Source organism: Ambystoma mexicanum, chromosome 1q (assembly GCF_040938575.1).
Source record: "Ambystoma mexicanum isolate Mex_15411 chromosome 1q, UKY_AmexF1_1, whole genome shotgun sequence".
In the NCBI taxonomy this organism is placed as follows: domain Eukaryota; kingdom Metazoa; phylum Chordata; class Amphibia; order Caudata; family Ambystomatidae; genus Ambystoma; species Ambystoma mexicanum.
The window spans coordinates 622272011-622285675 of record NC_090922.1 but is presented as its reverse complement, the minus strand read 5'-3'; the positions used below and the strand labels follow the sequence as shown (position 1 = coordinate 622285675).

At 42.1% G+C, this 13665-nt stretch overlaps 1 protein-coding gene across 9 annotated transcripts in view; it reads left to right on the top strand.

Moving 5' to 3' along the window:
• Positions 1 to 13665, top strand: part of KLHL20 (kelch like family member 20) — a 1054184-nt gene that overhangs the window by 151519 nt on the left and 889000 nt on the right. For all 9 annotated transcript variants that reach the window (XM_069641184.1, XM_069641182.1, XM_069641180.1 and 6 more), the window contains one exon: positions 10024 to 10089. In XM_069641184.1, the coding sequence (XP_069497285.1) occupies positions 10067 to 10089 (23 nt within the window). In that variant the 5' untranslated portion in view covers positions 10024 to 10066. The remainder of the gene's footprint in view (positions 1 to 10023; positions 10090 to 13665) is intronic.

Genomic DNA, 13665 nt, shown 5'->3' with positions numbered 1-13665 from the left:
TGCCCCCTTGCTAGTGCGTCACTGTGCTATTGGGTACTGTTAACTATTCTGCACTTGGGGATCTTGCTGCTACCCCGGGTGTAACGCATATGTTGGTGCATCGCCAGCAAAAACACTAAAATGGGGACTCCAGGTCAAGTCTGTCCACGGCCATACCTGGAAAGCACAAATATATATAGGACAACTAAGGGGCCGGGATAAGCAAGCTTCTTTAGGTGAAAGGCAAGACAGAAATGTTTATTTAATACATACTGTTATCAACATTGATCAGTTCGCACATCTCACAATTGGAGGTGAAAAAATTCAATTCACATACACAAACATGTTTGTTAAATAAATGTATTAGTTCTAAAAACTCCCATATGGATTGTAAAAATCTCATATGTATAAAAATTAGAATAAATGCATAAAACACAAGATACAATAAACTTAATGATTCATATTAACATTCACAGTGCATAATAATTCATAACATTCACAATGCATAATGCAACAAACTCAAAACCACTCGCATCACTGACCACTCCATCCATACTACACTTGTTCAAATTCACGAAACTAAACACACCTTGATTACAATAATTGTCAAAAAAACACAAATGTAAAATTTAAACCACAAAAATGAACATATTCTAGCCAGTAACAAACAACAAAGTACTGCTAAATATAAAGTTTCCAATAACTCAAACTTGACTTGTCACATTAATTCATCACTGTTCATGACAATAATCAGAAGTCCAACATGTTTCTTTCCATCTTAATTATTAAACTTTTTTTGTGGAAATTCATCAGGGATATAAAAGGTCTGAAGTCATCAGAGCGGAATGAAACTAGATTCTTGGAATATACTGAATACAACTGCCTTTGCCTGACACCTAAATAAGAAAGCAAGAGTTAATGATCTCATACCAAATAACATTAATGGGTTCAGTATATATCTACTACGCTCTATAAATGAGCAAGCAGCAAAAGGCCATAAAACCTTAAACACACATTCACCTTAAAGTGGTCACTAGAATCGGTGATCGGACCAACAGAGCACAGAACTATATAAATTTTGTTTTCGCCCAATGTACTGTATAAAAGAGTGAAATAAGCTAACCCTAAGAATGGCGTAAAGCATAACTCTGTGTAATAACCATTTACACCAATAACTGGGTCCCATTTGAGATGTTAGAGTAGAACAGTAAAATCTGATAAAATGGACAGACTGGCTACTTCCTAATATTATGGTATTCGAAAGTAGACAGACACCAGAAATTCGTTCATCAAATGAAGCAATCAGAACTGCCAGTACGGACCCTATGATAATGGTCATCCTTACCCATATATCAGAATAAAAAATGTACGTTATTTAAAACTGTTCCAAATGCGCAGATATGTAAGTAGTTCGAAATGCCACTTACACTACTGCAAAGCGAATGCTGGTCAATCGGCTGTTATTGATAGTCGAAAGGAGTTTCCCACACACAAGCCATGTTAACAGTGAAAATACACCCTGCGAAAAGGGGAGAAAAATATATATACATAGCTAGTGTTGCTCACTTGGACACTAACTAATCAGGACCACCACAACTTCCACTGAGAGTGAAGCCAAAAAGATATTGACAAATGAAGCTAGAACCCCACACTTGTCTGAGCAATGAAAACGAAACGCTTGTTTAAATAAGGCGCAGCTGTGCTGAGTCAAGCAGAGATGGGGCAGTGCTTGCTGTGAAAGCGCCTCCTCGCCAGCGTTAATTAGTGGCTGTTGTAAAGCAAATAAACAAAGGAGGTAAGACACTACAAAAATAGTTGGCAGCATCACAATTCACGGCTGAACCAAACATAAATTGCTTCATAAACAATGTGTGAAAACGTCCTAATATATCCATTACACTGAACGCCCAAAGCTCTAGTTACCTATCGCACCCGATGAAAAAATGCAGTATGTGAAGGCTTCGGGAGTTATACCGTATGACAACATGCCACTACAGATTAAACAGGCAATCCTCAGTCATAAAGAAACTAAACAGCCCTGCCTATTGAGGCTCGCATGGCTAATAAATAAAACAGCCTGCACTTAACCATGATAACGTACAGCACTCACCGTGAGTAAATCGCACGGCCAGTATCCGTTACCAGAACGAAAAGTTCATCCGAGATATAGTGGGCGGACTCAGGAAAGTGCATGCAGCTGTGCTATATATATCATCGGTGACCAATGTTCACGTCACATTGTGCACCTGAATAATGAGCCGTTCAAGCTGCCAAATTGAGGGAACTAGGAAAAGCTAGTATGTGCTCAGTGGAAGCAACACTATTAGCACAATGGAAAGCAACAAAAGACAAGACGGACCGTGTTGCAACTGATTGAAATCCCAATCAGAAATAAAGCAGGAGTAAGTAATTAACGGGAACACCTCACTCAATCTAAGGATTGCAGTTACAAGACCAAATCTAACTGTTCGTTAAGACCAATCTGATGACTATTGGTTAAAAATATTAACCTCATTTCTTCTCTCACTAAAATATGTCTGCTCGTATTACAACCATTAGACGTCTGTACTTTCTTTAAAATTGTCCATCTAAGGTCTTCACAATCGTGGTTATTAGCCACAAAGTGCCCAACCATGGGAGCTGTTACATTTCTATTCCTAATACAGCTCTTGTGCTCAGTTATATGTATCTTCACTTTGCGTTCAGTCTGTCCAATATACAATTTTGGACAGGGACACCAAATGGCATATATAACACCACTGATGTTGCAATTGGTGAACATCTTCTGTTGCCAAGGTTTGGCTAAACCTATGTCCACATGTGTGCTACGTTTAGTGGAGGCACAACACTTGCACATGCCACACGGGGCATGGCCACTCGGTTTATCCAAGCCCCATTGTTCAGTAATGGTTTTTTGAGACGTCAACTGGTCACTGATATCATTCATTGTCATCAATTCTTTTAAATTGCGTCCACGTTTAAATGCACATCTAGGAGTGGGAATGGGATTGCTTCCTTTTGATAGGATGTGCCAATTCTTCCTAATAATTCTTACAATCTTGTGTGACAATGGATTGTAAGTACTCAAACACTAATCCGTCCGGATCAAGTGCAAGTGGTTTTTTCCTATACTCCAATAGTGCTTGTTGATGGTTGTTTGAGGCCCTTTTCAAAGAACGCTTGACAGTCCTACGGGGATACCCCCTTCGGATGAGGTTCTCACTCAGAACACCAGCTTCCTTCTGGGGCTGGTAGCTGGAGAAAGACAGTGGGGGAGCAGGTGGGGCTGTGGGCAGTAGCGCACCCTAGGGAACTGCCGGGGTTGCTTGCACATGAGGCTGGTGGTACGGTGCTGACCTCCTTGAGGGTACAGGTACACCTGCTGCTGCAGATACGCAACTAGTTGTTTACTTCGGCATTCCCATGAAAAGTGGCCCATCCGCCCACACATCCAACACTGTCCCACTCCTCCTCCCCGTGGACCCATGCCTCCGAACCCACCTTGTCCTCCTCGGACCCCTGAAAATCCCCCTCTTCCTCACTGGTACCCTCCCACCCCACCCCACCCCCAGGAACATTTACTGGTACCCACTATTCCAATCATGCTCCCCTCCTGTACCGCCGATACGTCTGACCTTCAATCTGTGTTGTCATTACTGCTCCTTCTAGTGTAACTTTTGCTAACTTTTTCTGCACCAATTTTGCTTCTTCGATTTGCGCTCTGGGCAGTTTCCTTCTTTTTCTTGTAACCATTTGCAGTGTTGTACAAGACTGTATTTCCGCCCACCTCTTAGTTTCGATCCCCACTATCTTGTCAAGTCTTCTGTACTTCCTTCGGGAGTCCACTTTTTACTACAAAATAAAAGAATGGAATCGCTCTGTCCCATGAATTTCCCCTTTCTGGCCGCCACATCTCCTGTAGTTGCAATATGTGCTGAGTGGGGTCTTCCTCATCCCACCTTGTCAGTTGCATTATCAACTGACGGTCCGGCTTATCTGGATACATGCGCTGGCCATACTTTGTTCCTGATGTTATTAAAATGTGCCCCATCATGGCTATTGTCCACTAACTACACTCCCGGGTACTCTGCCTTGAACCAAATATCATCTGCCTGATCACCCAATATTGCAATGAATAAGCTTTTCAGGTCCCCCACAGCCAAGGTAGCACCAGCCGTCTGCTTCTCAAAGGCATATATCCACTTGCCCGCTCCAGCTTTGAGACAGGCGTGCCTTAATCAGATTGGTTTTGTCCATGTGGGCCCATTGTATGTATGGGGCCCTTCCCGGTCCCTTATGCAATAATGAAAACTGCGCCCCCACTGTCGTGACCACTTTCTTCTTCCCTGCCAGCGATCTTTCCCCCACTGCCATGTGTCCATACCTATTTCTTAACCTAGGTCCCCACAAACTTTCAACCCATGGTGAAATTGCTGGTGTATCTTCATCTTCCAACTCATCCACTGTGTCCTCCTACTCTTCCCCTGGGCTTGACCGGTTGTAGTCCTCAGACCATACTGTCCCATAATCCAAACTATCCACCGTCTTCTTCTATCCTCCATCTTTCTCAAAATGCACATCTTTTAATTGCAGTACTGTTGATTCTAAACAAAATGTCATCAGTCCCTTCGGGTGCCTGTTGCCTGTCGCTTCTATCTAGCGTCAACCAGGCTAGTTCTTCTTCTGCCTTCCTCCATGTTTCCTTCTGCGGTTTCCTGTACGTACGTTCCTGTGTTCTAGCGCTTGCAGCTGCAGATGCTACAAGGTTGGGGAGGTTATAATACTGGGCCGGTGTGGGAGCAGTAGCAGTGAAAGGTATGGAAGTGGGATTTGTGTATCTTGATGCAGCGTGCGTGGGGTAGCACTCTAGCCGAGGAGACTGGTCTGCTTCTGCAGGGGATACTGGGGCAGTGGGTAATGGAGTACTCTGGGCAGTAGGCGTGGTAGTGGTAAGGAAACAGGTTGCGGGCAGCCCGTTTGGGCACATCTTTCAAGTCTTCCATTTTCCACAGTTCTAACACCTCTTTTCTGCTTAACTTTTTCCCTCTGCATCTAGACGCTAAGAAAAGTATGCATGTGGTTTAAAATAACTTTGTTCCATGTTCTGGCCATGGCTTATACAACCCTCCTTTTTGTCTCTGCTAGCCATTCTGATATTTAAGATTTTTTTTTTTCTCAGTACAAAGAGCTTTCCACATATATTCCAACGGGGTTGCCGGCTTCATCATAGCTGCCCCTGTATCAGTGTTAAACAATATTATGCCCCAAACCAGCAGTGCTGTTTTTCACCCGATACCCCAACCTTACCCCTCCCGCTGCCAATGCCCCACACTTCCCCCTCACTCATAACCTCCTGCACCCCTCTCATGCATGTCCTCGTACCACCCACAAATCTTCTTTCAGACAACAAAATCAGGCCGTCCCTTGGCCTCTCCTTGTCACCCTAAAGCAAATGACAATAAAAATCAAACTACTTTTTCATTCCAAAACCCTGTAAATATCTGGTGAGGAGATTCCAGGTCCACAAGGGGCCTCTACCACAACTACTTCTCATTCTTATGCCCTCTTTAAACTGGGTGGAGAGATCCCAGGCCCACTAAATATACAGAGCCTCTATTCATACTTTTTTTTTTTTTTTTTTTTTTTTTTCTTCATTGCACAGTTCGGTTTTCATCCCTAGTAAAATGGGAAAAGATCCTGTTAGACCGCAAACCTCTATTATAACCAAACCAACCTATATAAAATGTCAAGTGGTCGTCCACACCTTCCACTCGCTGCTCGCTCACTACACGCACACCATTCCTCACACCCTCGAACACTCGTAACTCCCCTCCTTTACCCTGCTTGTTTTTCGACACAAAAGATGCACTTGCATCGAAGTGCTCGTCCCGAAATCCTCTGTCTCGGGGGCCTATCAACGGCCTAGTCAATCCGGGGACAGTGTCCTGCTCCAAAGAAAAGTCAGGGATTCTGATAATACGGCTCCTGTAAACCTCTCCAAGGTGCGCACAAGGGGACTGGTCGCTGCAGGTGGGCGTGGCCAGGAATCCTCCATCCTGGTGGGGTCTGGTATCCCATCAGGGTCACTAACCTTCCAACAACCAGACTCGGAAATGACAACCCTCTAGGGGGAAAAAGGCTAGGTGCACCTTTTGTGAGAAGAACAAGAGATTCATTTGTATATAAAAAGGAAATGGCGACTGCAGCAGAGCTCTTCTTCAAAGCAAACAGCATGTTATAACTGCAAAAATCGTCATCTGTGATGTACACAATATACAGTGGTCATCCCCCACCATCACTGGCTGCCACCTGTATACATACTACTGATTGCATATAGACCCCAATTCATTGGCCAAGTCGTCTGACTCCAACTTCTTCACACATGGGTGACGATCTCTTCACTTTGGCTTCCTGTAAAATGATTGGTTAGATCTCAAAAAGCACTGCCATGCCGCCTAATCACGTGACTTGCACCTGGCCGTCCGCCAACATGAGCTCCCAGGATCACTTCGGTCCATCTGATCCTTGTGAATAAAGCAACTCTTTTCTCATCCCAGATACACAGGAGCCCTCATCATGCCTCCCTGCTGCAATATTATAAGCCAAAGTTGGCACCACATCTTGCCAACTCTCCCGAACCAACACTGTCCTAATGAGTCAAATAGTTACTAACCTCGCTGTTCAGAAACCTATTGTGCCCACGTGTGTTCCAACAGAACACCCACCCCAATTTCTTCTTTCTTCAAAGCCGTGTCTATTCCCAGCTGAGGATGTGAACTGTAAAGCAAGCCAGGACCAACTTGCAGGCTCTTGATCAAACTTGACCTGCCTGCAACTGTTGTTGCCAATTATGCATGTCAAGTTATCAAGCACCACTATAAACATCATGTTGGTCACCGTTGCTAGAAAAAGTCTAGAAGCATGTATTTCAAATCCTCATCAGGAAATCCTCCTGACTAGCCAACACCAGACTCGTAATACATTTAGAGTGGAAGTGAACCAGCACTTTTACCCAACCACGACCCAAAAACAAGTGCCCAAACTTTAAATCAAGGCTAGAACTAGCACCGAGTTTTGGTATAATGGACGATAGCTTGAGTATCGTAGCACGATTTGCAACCTCGCCATCTTCCTAAAACTGATTCAAATAACAATGTCAGTTAGTCGTCAGTGGGAATCTGGCATCTCTGTACGTTCTGACCAAGACTCTTCTCTCTCACTGATAATACTGTTTGCTTTCTTCCTCGATCCAGGTTGGAGCTTTTGTTTGAGGCAGTTTCAACCCTCATAACTTTACCATGATCGTTTGTCTCCTTAAACATTCTCTCCAACCTCCACACTCCTATTTAGATCAACATTGTCAATACTTTCCACGCTTTTGGGGGTTTCTTATCGCTGTTTAATGTTATGTCTCCTGGATAAATAAATACATTTATTTGGGTATGTATGGACGTTTTTGAAATGTTGTACTGTTTATGTTGATGCAGGAACAATTGTTGGATAGATCTGCTTGTGCCTCAGTTCCCGTTAGTTGAGGATAGCAACAATAATTTCTGCTTAAATGCATTTGTAATCGGCCTCTGGTGTAATAAAACATTTCTTAATCAAGTTCCCCTTCATCCACTTGATTTTATAAGCAATAGGGGGCTTAGGGAACTGGAAGTTTGGGTCTCGGGTAACAGGATCTGAAAACTATGCACAGACTGGCTTCAGACCCGGATCGAGCACGAACCATAATATCTGGGTGCTCTACAAACTAATCAAGAACACCGTCGGTAACCAGGAAGCCACTCTCTACATAGCTTTCATAGATTTCCGTAGTGCCTTTGACCAAGTGGAACAGGGCACATTGTGGTCAAAGCTTAGAGCTATGAATTGCCATGCCTGGATAATGCATATATTAATTGCCCTACACAGTAATTCATCTACCAAGGTTAGACTCCATGACAATGAAGAGTCATCAACAATTCATATAAATATATGGGTAAAGCAGGGTTGCGTAGTTGCGCCCATGCTTTATAACCTCCTATGTTGCGGACCTTCGCCCTCGTATGTTAAAATCAAGTTGACCCTCCCCTCCTAAACTAGGTGGTACACCTATTGTCGGCATGCTCTGTCGATGATCTAATTCTATTTGATTGCACACTATCTGGCTTTAAGAGCATGCTAAATGAGCTGTTGGCCTATGCAACTCAGTTGGGCTTAACTATCAATCTCGATAAAACAAAGATAGTAGCTATCGCTAGAAATGGCCCTGGTCGCTCTGGCGTCGCTACTGATCTTGGCACGATTGCCGTGGTGGTTTCTTACCCGTATTCAGGATTGGATTTCACAGCTAACTCCAACTATGATGCCATAATCAAATATAAAAAAGTGTGCGAAAATGCTTACCTTACAGGCCTGTAAATTTGCTAAGGGGACCTCCAGGCTTTAGCATGGCAGGTATCCTAAAACTATACCAACAGTGTTTTGTCCCTTCCATTCTCTACGGCCTGGAGGCATTAGCCATGCAAGACCTAAAATGGCTGAATGTTGTGGAGGGCAAATTTTGGCACAGTGCCTTGAGATTAGGTCCTTCCTGCTTAGTGCAGTTTCTGCGCTTAGTTTGGCCTCATCTTCTTGAGAGGGATGGCACTATGTGCGCAAGGTTTATTTTTTTTTAAAGCCTGCTCGGCTCCTTCATGCAAATTGTTGCAACTAGCCGGGGACAACTATGACGTAGAGAAGCACCCTCGGGGGCTTAACTTGAACAGCTGAATGAATCTCTTTGAGGAGATTGAATGGTCCTACACCCAAAAGAAGCACATGGCCTATATCCACTTAAAAAGATCCTTTGAACAAAAGTTCAACAGGTGGGATTGGAGCATAAACTCTAACCACCTGTCTAAACTGAGTGGCTATGAGGCTGTGTTGCATGTTAACCACAGATTTCGAAAACCTCAACCCTACCTGATGCTATGTCCGACAGGAGGTAAGGAAGTTCATATTAAGGTTACGGACAAATCGGCTCCCGGTTCTGGCTGTTACTGGTCCTCGTTTGAAGGTGACTCCCGAGTCTAGGTGCTGCCGAATCTGTCAGACCGTAGGAATGCTTTGGCATGTTTTGACACTTTGTCCTAAATTAGGACCATTATACATGTGTGCATTTGGGAAATGGGTCCGCAATTCTGGGGCAATAACTGAGGTTTTCTGGGACACTTGTTCTGAATCCCTGGGATTCCAGCTAGCCCTCTTCAGGATATGGTCTCACGTCAAAACTTTGCTACCGGACTAAAATCTGCACGAAGCATGAAACATCTAGTGACCCGGCTGTCTAGATATTTGGCATCTGGTAATGTGGAAAGTGATCTAAATAGATACATCTGGTCATGATGCTGTTGTGTTTTCACCTGCATTGATATTTCGCCCCACTGTTTTATTTTTTCACTGTTTAATTGTGAAAAAGCAACATCGATTAGTAGATCGTTATGGTGCGACTTAGGATCTAAGATGTCCGATTTATGCATTAGTATATCTGTATATCCATGTATTTATGTATTGGTATATTTGTGTAAAATCCTAATTTAGGATTAAATCACAAAGTATTTTATTATAAGCAATATCTTATCCTTGCATTGAATTTCTGCCGAAGAATTGACGTTGCCATCTTATGGCTGATATTCATTTTATAGCTACTGCTATTATGGTGCTATTGTATGCCTATACAGAAGCTAAAACTGTTGGCCAGTGCTTGTTTCACAAGTCGTTTTTTTTCTTTTTTTTGTTTTCCTGTCTACCCATTTGCGGTATGCAATCTAAAACTGATTCCCACAGCGTATCTCTGATCATTATTGCCACATATTCTGCCCCTCAGGAAAATAAACTCAATGTAGAATTCTGTGGTACATCTGAGAAGTTGCCACATAGAAACCTACTTTTTATTCTTTTTTTACAATGTGTTGGTACTTCCCATTTCGATCCCTAAATAGGCGGAACTGTCATATTTTAATGTCGGTTGGATCCTCTCCAATCTTGTCTTCAACTTTGTTTTGCTTCTGATTGTAGGTTCATCTTTGAAGTTGCAGTCTTATATTTCTCCTATTGGTGTATGGACAGAAAGCCAATGCGCAGGTAAGTGGCAAATCCTCTTATTCTGTCGCTGCATTTGAAAGACAGTTAAAATTGTAGTTGACTTTAAGATCGTTTAGGTTATCCTAGAGATCTTAGGGTTTAGGAAGATCAATGCAAACTTGGGTGCAGAGGTTCTCCTGTATTTTCTCTTGACTTACAAGGGTAAATGTAGCAGAACAATCAAAGGTGTATCCTAAAGTGGGGAACAGGGCGGAGACCAGGTATAATGAAACTTACAATAATATAAGGGGATGGCCACACAGTCAGTGGGAAAGTCCAATGATACTGTTTGAGTCCCTAATACTTGGCTTAGTGTTAGGCATTTCTGAAACATTTTCCAATGGCACAAAGTGAACATTACAAAGTCAACAGTAAATGGCTGAGTTTGATGATAAAGCATAGCTGTCAAACTAGTGGCAGTAAGCACAAGTTATGGTTGTGTTTAGCCTGTGCCAAATGAATACTTTTACAGTTTTCAATAAATTAGCAAGCCTGTTTGGTACGGAAAAGGAAAGTTTAGTCCTGGTCTAGCTGAAAAGGTGCAGGGTTGGCAGATGACAGCGTTGCTCGAGCCAACATAGAAAATCCTGAAGCTGGGTATCTGGGCTGCTACTCTGGTTCCCGAGAGCACAGCCTCATCGCTATAGGTGTGCAGGAGATGGCTCAGCAGGTAAGCAGGTGGCAGTAGGTCATCAACAATATCCACTGCTGAACCTGTGCAGGAAAGCCTGCGAACCAGACATCGGGTAAGCCATGCAGTCACTAGAAGGTGCTCTTCAATGGCACCTGGAGGCGTGGAGAAGAGCAATTAAAATGTGCCTTCCAAGTCGGGGGAAGGGGGCACGTCAGTGGTTTTCTCTGATTTCGGAGGGAAATCTGAAATGCGCAATGCCCATCAGCACTTTGCTGTCAGATTGCATCTGCAGCAGCAGTTGCAAAACCTAGTTCTTCCTTGGGTAAGTTCCTCTTTAAGCTTCTGCAGGGCAGGTCCCAACGTTTGACGAAGGCCTGATAATGATGCATTTGCACGTTCTTCAGGGGGCCATGTAAGCCCTTTCAAAATTTAGATGTATTCTAATCCCTGGTGCTTCCTGATAATATAGCAAATGCCTAACTTTGCTGTTGGTGAATCCCAAGTATTACCCCTGGGGGAAAAATACTGCAGCTAAAATGATCCAAGAATTGAGGTATATTGCTGCATAATTATTTTACCTTTTAGTGGAAAACCACCCTTACTTGGTTGTTTAATAGCCTAATTAAAAAGTAGTACTGAAAATATTTATTTATAGTACCATATTGTCTGACAACCTATTATAAAGGAAACTGTTTTTATTTACAGTACAAAAGATTTATTTTGATCACTGAGTGCCTATTGCATATACATCATTAACCTATATGCTACATCATGTTAAAAAGATAACGGAACAAGGCATTTCTTTCAAACCTTTAGGCGCAGTGATGCCTGCAATGTGTGCTTCAGGGCCTATTACAAAGGACATACAATGGCCAATATAGATAACACATTTTTACCAGAAGACCTATAAATATGATTATCCTGGTGTTGTGTATGCCCATAGATTTGTTAAATTTCTAATGGTATGGCTGTACTTTTGTCAAATAATGCAGAATTCTATTAAATCTTGGTTGTGTTTCACATATTACATACTATTGAGTGATATATCCCTTTAGCAAATTAATAGAGGTCTCTTGTGTGGTATCAAAGATTATCTAGATTGGTTAAACTAAAATAGTTGACGTGAAGTATTGATCAGTTTATAATGTTGTACAATTTATACCAATAATCAAAAAAATAGGAGGCCGGGATTCATACTAAGGATAAAGTAGACCTGAATTATCAGAACATTAATTATAAATTATACCTATCCATTTGTGTTATAGCCGATCACACAGCAACATTGGATTGATCACAAAGTTGTTTCAAAATCTTTTCACTGTGCTCCCGCTTCCACATGATGCAACAGAATTACAAAGTCACTCCTATGAATTAATTTACTGAATATACAAACCACGTTAAAAGCAGTTTTAGTATTCTTTCTGCTAATCCTCAAGTTGCTCTTTATAATTAATTTTTCAGACATATTGTGCTTCCTTTTTTGTTATGATATATCATCAATGTCTATCGTTATGCACTCAACCGGTTTCAGTTCCCTATATGACACCTACTGGATCTTTCATCAGGAGATAATTATATTTGATCACCATGTCAGTCGGAGTATTTGTGAATGTATCAAAAGCATAGCTTCCACAATTTTATTTTCAGACCATTTCTATAGTTGAACAAAATGATTCATATCTGTAGAGATCTGTGAATGATAATTTAAAGAGGAGAGGGATTAATATGTCCTTATTCTACATTCTGTTACACTGTTTTAATATCGTGAATGTAAGGTTTGAAGTATCTTTTTATTGGGGTCCACTTTTACCACACTTCATGTGTTCCATAATTTTCTTTGTCAAGATCGCTCAACTGTAGAAAAAGTATATAGGCAAGCAATTTTTAGGTCAGTTGTTGAGTCATAGGTTGTTGTACAATCCAAAATTAATAGCTAGCCTGCTTTGGTGTTATTTCTGTTTACCTACAAATGACTTTTTAGCCCTGGCAGCCAAAATGTTTCTATTGAAACATAGAAGCAAAGTTTTTTTCTCAACCCTGTACAATTGGATGATTGCCAAATTTAAAACAAACCAGACTTGCTTCATCGAACTATGTTGTTGTGGTCTTGGTTTGTCTTTGGAGTGGATGGAAAAAGTGGATGGGAAGAACAGTGGATGCAGTGGATCGAGTGTCTATATCTCGCCATATCTCTGTCTCTTATTTATGCTATGTATATGCTATGTACCTGTAACCCATGTTATCCGTATCACATGTTTACTATATCCATCCTTTTGCTTTATATATGTATGCCGCTATGTACGCCCCCCTATCCTGATGTCATGCCCGGTCGCATGCACTTTACTGATAACCACCATATCCCACTACTATGCTTACACTCTCCTATACCCCATCATTCAACTAGAACACAGTTATACTACAACACATTCTGTGTAGCTGTTCTCATACTAACCTGACCCCACGAACTCGCCATCATCCTAATAAAACACAGCTAGCTGAGCACATACCGCTAGATTTAGGTGTCTCCTCAGGCCTAACGCAACTCTGGGTGTCCACCCTCCAGACTGAACACATCCAACTGATTTCCTAAGCACCACAACTACTGCTAAGAAGCAGCTATCATGCAGCAACCACACCGGCTGCACACATCGGTGCACCCACGCATTATACAACATTCTCTCTACCAATGTTCCCTCTCAGCTGTGTGCGCTTGCCCAGCTTCCTTCTCGGTGCCGCTCAGATTTTTAGCAGCGCGCACACACATTTCTCACCTATGTAATAAGATTTAATAAGGCACAAGCCACAGCAATTACCTGACATTTGCTTCACTTAAAGTAATGAACTAGTTATGATATTCTGGTCTAGCTCATTTACATTACCCTACTATGCCGGTGTGACCTTAACAACCACACAAGGTAAAAACTAATATGAAAACACGGTTC